Source organism: Gorilla gorilla, chromosome 7 (genome assembly GCF_029281585.2).
Source record: "Gorilla gorilla gorilla isolate KB3781 chromosome 7, NHGRI_mGorGor1-v2.1_pri, whole genome shotgun sequence".
Classification (NCBI taxonomy): Eukaryota; Metazoa; Chordata; class Mammalia; order Primates; family Hominidae; genus Gorilla; species Gorilla gorilla.
In genome coordinates, this window is record NC_073231.2 from 16854464 (window position 1) to 16867538 (window position 13075).

The following is a 13075-nucleotide window of genomic DNA, read 5'->3' on the forward strand; positions in this document are numbered from 1 at the left end:
CACAGGGGATATACACCCTGCGGTATTATTCGTCATATTGTAGGGGAATGTTAATCCTGTTGTAACAGGACTCTACACACTGTGATGTTATTCCCAATATCCTAGCAGGTTATTAATAATAACGTCACAATGTGTGTACACCTTGTGATGTTACTCTTGTTCTCCTAACAGGAGGTTACTTTTATTGTCACACGGGATATATTCCCTTTGATAGTATTCATAACATCCTAGAGGGATGTCACTGCTTATGTCACAGGGTTTGTACACCTTGTCAAATTACTCATATTATCCTTGTAAGGTGCCACTCCTCATATCAGAGAGGTGAGATTCTAGGGAATTCTAGGGGATTCTAAAGTTCGTATTCTAGGGAAATGTTACTTTTCATGTCACGGAGGGTGTACACCTTGTGAAACTTTTCGTTATAATTTTGTGGGATGTTACCCCTGATGTCACACGGGGTGTACACAGAGTGATGTTACGTGCGATATTCTATAGAAATGTTACTCGTAATTCACAGGTCCTGTACACTCTTTCACAGTCTTCATCATAGTCTAGGAAAACATGACTGCTAATGTCACAGGGCGTGTAGACCCTGTCAGAAAATTCGTAATATCCTAGCGGGAGTTCACTTCTAATTTCACAATGCGTGTACACCCTTTGGTATTATTAGTATTTCCTGAAGAGATGTTACTACTGATGTCCCAATGCAGGTACATTCTCTGATATTATTCGCTATATCCTCGGGGGATGTTACTTCTAATGTCACACGGGGTGTACTCCCTGTGTTCTATTTCGTAATATCCTGGGGCAATTTTACTTTTAATGACACAGGGGGTGTACACATTGTGATATTATTCGTGATATTCTAGAAATACGTTACTCCTAATGTCACAGGGGTGTACACCCTTTGATAGTATTCATAATTTCCCAGGGGTCTATACTCCTATTGGCACAGAGGATAACACCCTGTGACATTCTTCATCATATTCTAGCGAGATGATTCTCCTAATGTCACAGGAGGTGTACGCCCTGTGATATTATTCTTACTGTTCTAGGGGGATGTTACTCTTAATGTCACAGGTGTGCTCCTTCTGTGATATTATTGAAAATATGCTAGCAGGATATTACGACTAATGTCACAATGCCTGTACACCTTGTGTTATTATTAGTAATATTCAGGGGTATGTTACTCCTAACGTTACAGGGGTGTACACCGTGTGATATTGTTCCCAGTATTGTAGGGGGATGTTACTCCTAGTGTCACAGGGGGTGTACACCCTTCGATGTTATTTGTAGTCTTATAGAGAGATATTACTTTAAATATCACAGTGGGTGTACACACATGGGGTACACCCACTGGGATATTATTTGTAATATCTTCGAGAGATATCACTCCTAATATCGCAGTGGGTGTACCCCATGTGTGTACACTCTGTGATATTATTTGTAATATCCATGGTAAACATTACTTCTAGTAACCCACAGAGGGTACACCCTGTGATAGTTTTCATAATATCATAGGGAGATATTGCTGCTAATAACACGGTGGGTGTACACCATGTGTGTACACTCTGTGACATGAGATAGCTTATATCCTAGGGAGATAGTCCTTCTAATATCAAAGTGAGTTGACACCCTGTGATATCATTCGTAATCTCCTAGAAAGATGTTGCTGCTAATATCACAGAGGGTGTGCCCCAGTGACATTATTCGTAATATCCCAGGGAGATGTTACTCCTAATGTCACAGGCGGTGTTCACACTGTGATAATATTCGTAATATCCTAAATGGATGTTACTGCTGATGTCACCACACGTGTACATCCTCTGTATTTGTTCGTTACATCCTCGGGCAAGGTTACTCCTACTGTCACATGGGGTGTACTCCCTGTGATATTATTCCTAATATCCTAGGTGGATGTTACTCCTTGTGTCACAGGGGCTGTGCATTTAGTGATATTATTCACAATATCCTAGAAATATGTTACTCCTCAGGTCACAGGGGATGTACACCCTGGGACATTATTCGTACTACCCTAGGGGACATTACTCCAAATGTCACAGAAGGTGTACACTCTGTGATATTTCTCATAATGTGTCAGGGAAATGTACTCCTAACGTCACAGGGCATGTGCACCATGTGTGCACAGCCCTTGTGATGTTATTTGTAATGATCTCAAGGGATGTTAATCCTAATATTCCATATGCTGTTAACCATGTGTGAACACCTTTGTGGTATTCTTCCTAACATACTAGAAGGACGTAACTCCTAACATCATATAGGGTATATGCCATATGAGTACACATTCTGTGATATTACTCATAACATTGTAGGGAGATGCTACTCCTAATTTCACAAGGTGCGTACATTATGTGTGTACTCCCCTTCTGATGTTATTCGTAATATTCTAGGGGAATGTTGCTGCTAATGTCACAGGGAGGGTACACCATGTGTATGCAACCCTGGTAATACTATTTCTAACAGCTTGAGGAGATGTTCCTCCTAATGTCACCTGGAGTGTACACAATGTGTGTACACCTTCTGTGATATTATTCGGAAATCACAGAAAAAGATTATTCCTAATGCAACAGGATGTGTACACCATGTGCGTCAACTGCCTTTGATATTATTCGTAATATACCAGGGGGTGTGACTTTTCATGTCACGAAGGGTGTACAAAATGTCACAGGGTGGGTATGGCTTATGTTATCATTCCCAATATCCAGAAGGATGTTACTCCTGAGGTCACAGGGGGTGTACACCCTTCAATAATATTTGTAGTCTTATAGGGAGATATTACTGTAAATATCACAGTGGGTGTACACTATGTACTCTGTGTTTACACTCACTGTGATATTATTTGTAATATCTCAGAGATATTACAGTTATAACTCTGTTATCTCTCTCTAAGACAGTACAAATAATACCACAGTGGGTGTACCTCATGTGTGTACACCCTGTTATATTATTTGTAATATCCATGGTAAACATGACATCTAATAGCACAGAGTGTGTACTCCCTTTGGTATTTCTCATACTTTCATAGGGAGATATTGCTTCTAATATCACAGTGGGTGTACACCATGCATGTACATTCTGTGATATGATACCTTCTATCCTAGGGAGATATCTCTCCGAATATCACAGTGTGTGTACACCTTGTGATATTATCCATAATGTCCTAGAAGGATGTTACTCCTAATATGACAGAGGGTGTACACCCAGTGGTATTCTTCATAATATCCTAGGGAGATGTTACTCCTAATGTCACACGGGGTGTACACCCATGATATTCTTCATAATATTCTAGGGGGATGTTACTTTAAAAGTCACAGGGGGCATACACCCTGTGATGTTGTTCGTAACATCCTAAGATGTTACCCTTAATGTCACATGGGGTGTACACCCTGTGATATTATTCGGAATATCCACAGAGACGTTACTTTTGATGCCACGACTGGGTCCACGCTTTGATATTTTTTGTCGTATCTTAGGGAGATACTATTTCGAGTATCACAGTGGTTGTACACCCACTGTGATGTTATTCACAATACCCTAGGGAGATATAACTTTTAATATCACAGTAGGTTTACACACTACTACACAGTGGATCCAATAGGGGAGGGAACAGGTGGGAGCCCCACCCCCTACTGAGTTGGCAGGGCAGGAGCCCCACACTCATGGGTGCAGTTGCAGCCACCCAGCTATGGCTCCAGACCTGGGCATGCCTGCACTCCTGGAAGCCCCCCTGCCCCCACAGGCTCATAAGTGCCTGCTCCTGCTTCTCCCCTCTCCTAACACCTGCTCCAATTCTGGAGCAAAGTTGAGGCTGAACCCAGGTGCTATCTCAACCTGACTGGATGTGTGCATGCTAGGGGTGGTGCTGACACACCAGTCCCACCACCTTGACCCCCTTTGAATTTTGGGCACCAACAAGCAGGGGTGGGAGGCCAAGGGGGCACTGAAGGCGGTTTGGCACAAGCCTGCCGGTGCCTCTTGATAGGAACAGCCTGGTTGCTGTGGATGGCATGTTGATGGTGGCAGGATGGAAAAGGGTGGGTCCTGGTGAAACCTCACCTTCAAGCCAGGGATGGCCTGAAGCCTGGGGCCTGAGCTGCCAGTTCCAGCTGGAGTCCACTGCCTGGAGTGAGAACATATGGAGCTTTTTCCCCAGCACACCCATGGCCGCCCATGGACCGATCAGCACACACTTCCCCTCCTGAGCCCATAAAAACCCTAGACTCAGTAAGACTCAAACAGACCCTCAAGACTACCAGCTGCAGGAAGGAGCTACCCACTGTGGGTCTCCTTGACTCTTCTGAATGACCTGCTTGTGGAAAACAGCTACCCACTTCAGGTCTCTTCTCTGCTGAGAACTGGACACTCTTTGGGATGACCTGCCTGTGGAAAAGAGCTACCCACTGAGGGTCTTCTCTCCACTGGAAGCTGGACACTCATCAGGAAGACCTGCCTGCAGGAAGGAGCTACGCACTTTGGGTCTCCTGAGAGCCGTTCTATCACTCAGTGAAGCTCCTCTCTGCCTTGCTCACCCTCCAGTTGTCTGTCCACCTCATTCTTCCTGGATGCAGGGAAAGAACTCAGGACTTGCTAAATGGTGAAACTGAAAGAACTATAACACAAACAGGGCTGAAACACATACCCCCCTTGCCCCCCAACTCACCACATTGTGGGTGACAAGAAGAGCTGCAGCTATCTGGGGAGTCCAGACCTAAGCGGTGCCTAAGCCAGGGCTGTGACACCCTCTTTGGAGCTCTGTGGTTCCTGTCATCTCCAAGCTTCTGGGTGCCACAGTGTTCCCCTTGTCCAGATGTGGGTGCCTGCAGTGGAAGCCACGTGGTGCATCTGGTCCAGCTGCAACCTCGCATGAAGGTGCCCACCCCAACACAGCAGCTGGTGTGCCTGGCTGTGTGCAGTGTCTGGACCCTGCATGCACTTGCCCACACACCACTCGCTGCTCCGTGCCTGGTTCGCTCTTGGCAGGTGAGGGATCTGGGCTGGGAGCAAAAGCCAAGCACAGCCTGCCAGGCTGAGTGGCCAGAACAAGCCCAATGGGCATGAGCATTACTCAGGCAGAAGGCACCACTGGCCACAGACATTTCTGGCTGGCAAAGTGCCACCCCAAGGATCCTGTAACAGGAAAATCACTTGAGCCCAGGAGTTTGAGGCTGCAGCAAGTTATGATTGTGCTACTGCATTCCAGCCTTGGCCATAGAGCAAGATCCTGTCTCTGAAAAAAAAAAAAAAGATGATTGACTGACATTTGCAAAATCCTAGCTGAGGAACTGGGGGCAGAAACAGTCCAGTCTGTGTAACCAAGAGAAGTCTCAAATGGTGAGGCATCAAAGAAAGAATTTTAGCCTTACCCTAAAGGGACATGGATTTTTAAAAGGTTGAAAAATAGTGCTTTAGGGATGGTTCCGAGGCCTAAACCCTCAACAAATTGCTTTTTTTTTCTCAAAAAATAAAAATGGCCAAAGTTTTTGGAAACCATAGCATATATCTAATGCCACCAAACCATAAGCAAAACTCATCTGTTCTTTAACATATGCAGTTTGGTTCTTCTACTGACTTGTTTTTATAACACTGACCTACAATTTAAGAAAAAGTATTAGGAATTTAGCTTTTATTCAAAATTAAATAAGCAAAAGCAAAAATTTTAAGAAACTTTTACAAATTACTTACATAAAAGAAAGTTAATAAGGACAGTCACAAATTGCAACAAATAATTACAAAAGTTTCTAGGGCAGCATGAATATAAACCATGTCGCAGCATGGTGATCTAACTGTGATATGAATAAGGCATAACTAACATTTGCACCGAGACCAGAATTAAAAACAAAAACAAACTTTAAAAGCTTAGTTCTATATTAAACTTCTTCTCTTTTCCCAGATCCTTAATGGGTTTATACTATGCATTTTTTTTTAAAACAAACACATCATGTCAAACTATAAATTACATAAATGGGCAGTTAATGTGAAAAGCCCCCTAAAATGTACAAACTAACTGGTACTGAATTGAGTTCTCCCTTTACCTTTATGTACAATTAAATGTAAACCATATTTTCACAGTTTTGAGTGTTTTATGAATAGATGCACAGTACCATGTCAGGTTTACAATTGTTCCTGAAAACTGGCTCTAGGTTCTGCATCCAATGCCTGTCGGCCACTGTGATGCAAGTATTTACATAAATAAGAAACTGTGTCATAGTCAATGGTCAAGACAGTTCAGCAAGAGCAGTATTTCCAACAAAGAATGATCCTCAACACGATATTTTACATACTTGTGCAAATATAAGCATTAGGACAGATATATCTGAGGCAAATTCAATTTGCAAAAACTTGTATCGCTACTCTTGTAAACTTGGGCAATAAATGACCCTCGGCAAGTTCTGCTCTCTATGGCTTTTTTTTTGTTTGTTTTAAAATTTTAAAGCCAGAGAAAATGCACACACACTACCCAACCCCCACAAGCACACACGCACGCACACACGCACACACACTCTCACAGACATACAGAGTTCTTATTTCATTTTAGAGTATGGTACATAGTGCAACTTCACAATGTAGAGGTTCAACACACATTCAGTGCGTGTTTTTCTGTGCAAGTTCTTAGTGGTCTAAATCCTAGTTGAAGGTATTCATTTGCAGAACCACATGATTCAGGAGGTCGAAGGAAAAAGAAAAGTTTCATTAAATTTCTGAAACCAGCACTAGATGTGCAAAGGCAGCAGACAATCTGGCCATCAATGCAGCCAGATTAGGGTAACTTTAAAGGGAGATCCAAACAGTTAGTTACTTAGATTGGTCTCTAGAAAAATAGGTCAGTATATGCTGTATCTTGGTCAACCGTTCTTTCAAAGACTTCATTGACAAAACCGACAGCTGGTATCGTGGATCTACAGGGAGAACTGCAAGAAGCCACCAACACCATGCAGGTCCATTAGGGGCTGCCTAAAAACAATGGACAGTTTATAGCATTAATAAAACAAGGATTTATGTAACAACAGTAGCAAACCACCAAAAAATTACTATTCATTGAGCACTTGTACTATGTGCCAGGTGCTATCTCCAATGTCCTTAACAATTATGCAAAGTACAAAACGGGGGAAACTGAAGCTCAGCAATGTAATGCAAATTGTCCAAGATCTCTTGGCTCATATGTGGCAGAGCCGAGATTCAAATCTAGACCTGACTCTCCACAGTCAACACACGCTCTTTCCTCCTATTACACTAGCAAGGCTTCTCGACCTCAGGCTACCAACACTTTGAGCCAGATAATTCTTTGTTGCATGTGGCTGTCCTATGCACTAGAGCACATTCAGCAGCATCTCTGATCTCTATCCACCAGATGCCAGTAGCACCTTCCCACCCAGCTGTGACAGCCAAAAATGTCTCCAGGTAATGCCAAATATCCTGTGGGGGCAACATGCCCCTAGTTGACAGCCACTTTCTTGAGCTATAGATTTAAAGCATTAAGAAATGTTAATTGAGATTTAAAATTTCCTCAAAGTATTATGGAACCCTTGGAAAGACAGAAGAAAAAGGCCCCAGCTTCCAATTTTGTTCAGAAAAGAAACATATCTCCAGTGAAAATGTCCTGGTAATGCTGTGAGGGCTGACTATTGGCTATTGAAACAACTAGAAATTTCCATAAAAGGACTCGTAAGCCACCTTCACTGAACCTTGAATTGCTATTTATCAGACTTAAAATATAAAGCTTCAGAATGACAAAAGGAGCTATGACATCAGTGCTGATCTCAGTAGGCCCCTCTAGAATCAGATTTGGTTTCTATATTTGTGTATTGTCCGCTGTCAGCTAAGCATTGCTACCTCCTCATCTGCTTTCCACAGACATTACAAACTGTCTCCTAAAATCCCCTCTGCCATAGGGTTCCAGGTTAGAGTTGGCCGATGAAAGGCACTCTTGTTGGGTGTGGAAGCTGGAAGAGAAGCCATTATCCTCTGAAGATTGTTGCAAAGTGTGGGCAGGAACTTTCCAGAGAGCTCCTGGAAACCCCTTTCTCCACTGCTGTAGACTGAGATAGCGGTGCGGACTTGCTGGGATTCCTAAGAATTATAGCCACTTCCCCACTAGTTCTTCAGAAGCACGCTGTTGGCTGTTTCTGATGCAGGATCTCTGGTGGCAGATTCCCTAACTTCTGTAGGTGACATCCCTGACCTTCACTCCCACAGCTCTCCCAACTACTATATAAAGTCTACATCCTACATCAAACCCTTCATTCTGGGAAAATGAAGGGTGGTTGCTTTTGCTTTCCTGCCCAAATCCTAACTCACACAACACTGCTAACAGAAAGCAGTGATAGAAGACAGGATAATAAAAGGCAAGGGTGGTGAAGGTGATGGGAAAGTTATGCTGAATTTTTCTATAAGCTGTTTTGTTATTTAAAATTTCTTATTCAATACTGTTCTTATCAAAGCCCATTTCTATGATGTTTAATCAGATTCAAGTAATCAGTTAAAACAAATAGATGGCAACTGACAATATGCTAAACAGAATGAATACTAAATGTGGAGATGGCCTAATGTTGGTGTTTCAAGTTCAGGTGAAGGATTCAATTGGGATTCAGACAAATGTAGACCAACCCTTGAAAACGGGAATGAGGCAGTGTGCATTACAATGAGATCTATTATCTCTCCATCTTCACATATTTACCGACAGCCATTCCTTTGTAAAATCTATCACCTTCTAATCAAAAACATTTAATTCAATTCAAAATGCTTACGATGCCTAAAACATAGTGCTTTAGTGAGTCTATGATCAGATTTTCCAGGAGCCAGACCCTTCTTTTATGCCTCCTGCAGTTTTGCTTGCACAGAAAGTGCCAGATACGCATTCATTAGACTAAGCTTAAGTGTAAACCCTAAATGCCAGCAAGACTAAAAGAATAATAGTTTCATGAGAAGTGAGGTATTAAACATGAAGAGACAAAAATGAATTGAAGTGGTTGGGTCAAATGTTGGGAGATACAAAGAAAGGTGAGAAAAGATATTTCAAATGTATAGAAAATGGTAAGTCTCTCTGCTGTCAAAGAATAACAGCAACAGGCGATGGGCTCAAAGGCATGGTTAGTTGTCCCACAGTCACAGTTTCTAGATAGTAACATCCCATTTTTAATTCCTTACCCACTCCTAAAAATCCTCTTAAGGACTTGCTCCCTCTCTGGCACTCTCTCCTACAGGCATCTGAGCTGACACGTATTTCCAGCCTCTACCTGTATAGAATGTAGTGGAGACCACTGCTCTAGAGAACTCATGATTGCAAAGATGAGGTGGGGCTGGTGCGGGGGAGGGGACAGTCAAAGAAAAAGTAGTGCAGAAAGGACAATGAGAAAACAAATGTAGAAGTGTGCAAATTTGGGTTTATAAAAAAGTGACTTTTGGAAGAACAGAAAAGCCACCATACCTGAAGGTTTTCCTCCCTCTCGGGCATTGATCCGAAGTGCTGAAGAATTTGGCTTCGAAATCTGTCTCTTAAATTCTGAAACCAGCTGCAGGCTTGAGAGTAAACCAAATCATGAAGCTCTCTGAGATTCTTAATCTCATCTTCATTCTCAACCTAGAAATACAATAGTCAGTAAGACTTCTGTGTCTAATCCCCCGTCCATATGCCATATGCCAACCGACACAAATGGAAAAAGGAATCAGAAGAACAGGGCAATACCTGTTTCAGTGCTGACGTCCCAGAGAGTATTATTCCTATGCTTTAATACATATTTCTGGTCTCATATAGGGCTGACCAGACTAAAGAAAGACAGCAAGGCCTGACCTATGCCTAACCTTGCTGACTTAGCAGTGCAATATTGCAGAACCCTACAACAGCCCCCAAATGGGAAGAGTAAGATTGAGAGTGAGTTCTGGTTCAGAGGTCTAATTTGGAATTCCATTTGTCTTTATGGATCAATGGTTTTTGAAAGCAGTGGAACAAAAAAGTGGATGATAGTTGCTACAAAAAAAGAAAAGGTAAGTAGTTAGGCTGTAGATGACATGACAGAAAGTAGTAACAGGAGGAGTCCAGGCACAGTTACATCTTTTACTAGGGAACTGGGTCAAAACACAAAAACAAACAAAAACCTACAACAAATAAGTTAGCATATAAAGCCAGTATGTCAGAGAGTCAATTACACAATGATGAGCTTCTGCTGGCAAGGCCCAAGGCTATGGCTACCTCTGGAACCCCTCAGTGTATTCTTTAGACTACTGGGTCACCAAACTGCAAATGTAAAATTAATTGCATCAGGCTTCCAGCCTGAGATAGAAGAGTAGTCTCAGAGAACACAGGTGGGAAGATCTAAGTTTAACTCATCCATCTTATACTGATTTCTTTAATGCACACTTACATCCCACTTGCTACGTGCCAGGTCGTGCTCTGTCTCATATGCACAAACTCATCTGAAAAAATACCAGGCCTGACTCAGCCTTTCATACTTCAAGGATGACTCATTTAAGAACAACAAAGGGACTCCGAAAACATTTCGAAATATAAAAATAAGACTACAGCACACCAGAGACAAAAAAGCAAACTTTTTACTTTTGAAAGATTTGAAATGAAAACTAAAGTTTAAAGAGCATCTGTTTTTTGCATAACAATGTGAATGTACTTAATGCCACTGAAGTGTGCACTCAAAGACGGTTAAAATGGTAAATTCTATGTATATTTTACCACAATAAAAATAAACTTTTAAAAAAGGTAGAGGAGCCACACAATTGAAGAATTTTGGTCCTGAAATGACTATACATGATTCAGGCCCTTGCTAACATACATTGACAGGAGCAAGAAACAAACTTATACCTTGTTAAATCTTTTTTTTTTTTTTTTTTTTTTTTTAAAGCATCTGCTTTGCACCCTCACAAAATTCAAGAAAACAAATGACAGGCTCTGGTAAACAAGGAATGATAACAATTATAAGCATCTGTGATGAAAAACGGAGCTGGCCAAAAAGTAGGCAGAGACGCTTTTAAAGTCTCTGCCTGCTTTTTGGCCAGCTCCATTTTAAAAGCAAGCTTTTAAAGTCAAGGAACTTTACTGTGATAATTTTAACAGAACTTAAAATTTCATTAGAAGTCACAGAAAACAGAATTATTATAAGAAGAGGAAAATCTGCTATATAAAACAAATTTGAGAAGGTTTTCCAGAATGGACAAGAAAATCATTATATAGATGAAGACATTATGATGAGAAAAGATTACTAGACATTCCGAGGACCAAAGAGGACTCGTTTATAAATATCATATATGTAATAGTTTTAGAATGTGATTCTATTGCCTACCTGTTTATAAGTATTAATACATATAGTCATGTAATTTAGCCATATACTCAAGTGATTTTGTCATCAAATCCAATATGTGAAGACATAAATTTACACAAAACTGAAATACGGTTATTAACTTTACAAAGAAGAACCTTTAGCAAGTGATTCCATTAACCAAGTATGCCTAAGGCACAGATTATATCAATCAACTCAAAATTTCAGCTCACACAATACTTTCGGCCAACTGCACAAGAAAAAGTACCCCCATAGCATTTTTATAATAAGATAGGACTGCCAACGTCAGACTAATCAGGTTTATCAACAGAGAGCCAAATGGCATAGTGATAAAGCTCAGAGTGTGAGTCAGAGAGTTTGCTTTAATCATTTTTGTTACCTTATCTATAGGCTCTCAGGCAAATTAATTAACACCTCTGAATTGTACTTTCCTCATCTACTATTTCATAGAGTTGTGAAAATTCTATGAGTTAATGTTTGTGAAAATACCTAATGACAATATCCAATAAATGCTGATGAAATGAAGGGCCTAAACAGATCAATGAACAAGTGAAGGGATAAGATCTATGTTTTTATAATGCCTTTCCAAAAGAAATTGCCTTCAATTTGGTATATGTAGCATCATAAGTCACTTTTCCGGTTCCTAAACTAACTGCAGTAGGTAAACTGGGTATTGCAAACATCAAAAGGGCCACGCTAACCCTATTCTACAAAGACATCACAAAACCCTACCCTGTTAAGATATCACCAACAGGTACACTGGCAGTGCTTTCTATGTCTGCCCCAGGGTCTTCACACAGCATTCAACTCTATTTTATCATTAAGTTTATCTTAGGCACAAGAACAATCTTAATACATAAAACAATTCTTATAAGATTTGATGTGTTTACATTTACATCAAATTTCAATCTACTAATTCCATCAGCTTCAACTACTAATACATTCAATAAAACAGGGCAGAAATGTAAACCTTTCAAAACTTAGATGGGTTGGAAGTTCAACTTACTCAACCACTATTGTTAAGTACCCATCACGTGTATACACACATGCACATGTGTACATATACACATACATTCCAGGCACTGGGCTGGTTGTTAAGCCTGCAGAAATAAAGAGAATCTATGTTCTAGTCTTCCAAGTTCTCTTAGAATGTGCAACAGTTTCAGAGCAAGATACGAAAAAGGTAACTTGGAGCACATTCTCGTAACAGTGGTAAGGCTGTCTGATAAGAACTGGTTCATGCACCTAGAAAATAGCCTGCATGCCTGTACCAATCGCTGGAACAGGATATACAAAAGTATGCTGGCAAAGCACATTTTAAAATACCTTAACATCTTCCAGATATTCAATGTCGGCGGTGCAATATCCATCTTTCATTCCTCTTTTTAAAACTCTAAACCGCTTTCCTCCAACTGTATCAACCACAGACCTTCCATCTGGTAAGAAATGCACGTTTCTAATTTGTAACATACAACCATAATCTGCAAAACTAAAAGAAAACCTTGATTAGTAACAAAGTTGAAACATAAACATGCAAGTTCTCATCCATATTGAGAGGTCTAACATAAATACAAATATTTAGGTTCACAAAAAGCATACCTATTTTGTGTATCACTGACACACATGCCAAACTGTTTGGTTCCAGTCTGTATACTTCTTCGAATCATCAATCTATATCTTGGCTCAAATACATGGAGAGGGCAAGGCACAGTGGGGTAGGCCATAGTGCAAACAAATATTGGAACATTCTTGGTCAAGCTAAGGGAAAA

The 13075-nt window shown here is 40.8% G+C and overlaps 1 protein-coding gene across 1 annotated transcript in view; it reads right to left on the reverse strand.

The window, feature by feature from the left end:
- Positions 1-5627: 5627 nt before the first annotated feature.
- The window catches only part of LONRF1 (LON peptidase N-terminal domain and ring finger 1), a 33622-nt gene continuing 26174 nt past the window's right edge, over positions 5628-13075 (reverse strand). Inside the window, exons 9-12 of the mRNA XM_004046677.5 lie at positions 12906-13064; positions 12633-12795; positions 9446-9598; positions 5628-6972 (exon numbers count right to left, since the gene is read on the reverse strand). Coding sequence (XP_004046725.3) covers positions 6814-6972; positions 9446-9598; positions 12633-12795; positions 12906-13064 — 634 coding nt within the window. The 3' untranslated portion in view covers positions 5628-6813. The remainder of the gene's footprint in view (positions 6973-9445; positions 9599-12632; positions 12796-12905; positions 13065-13075) is intronic.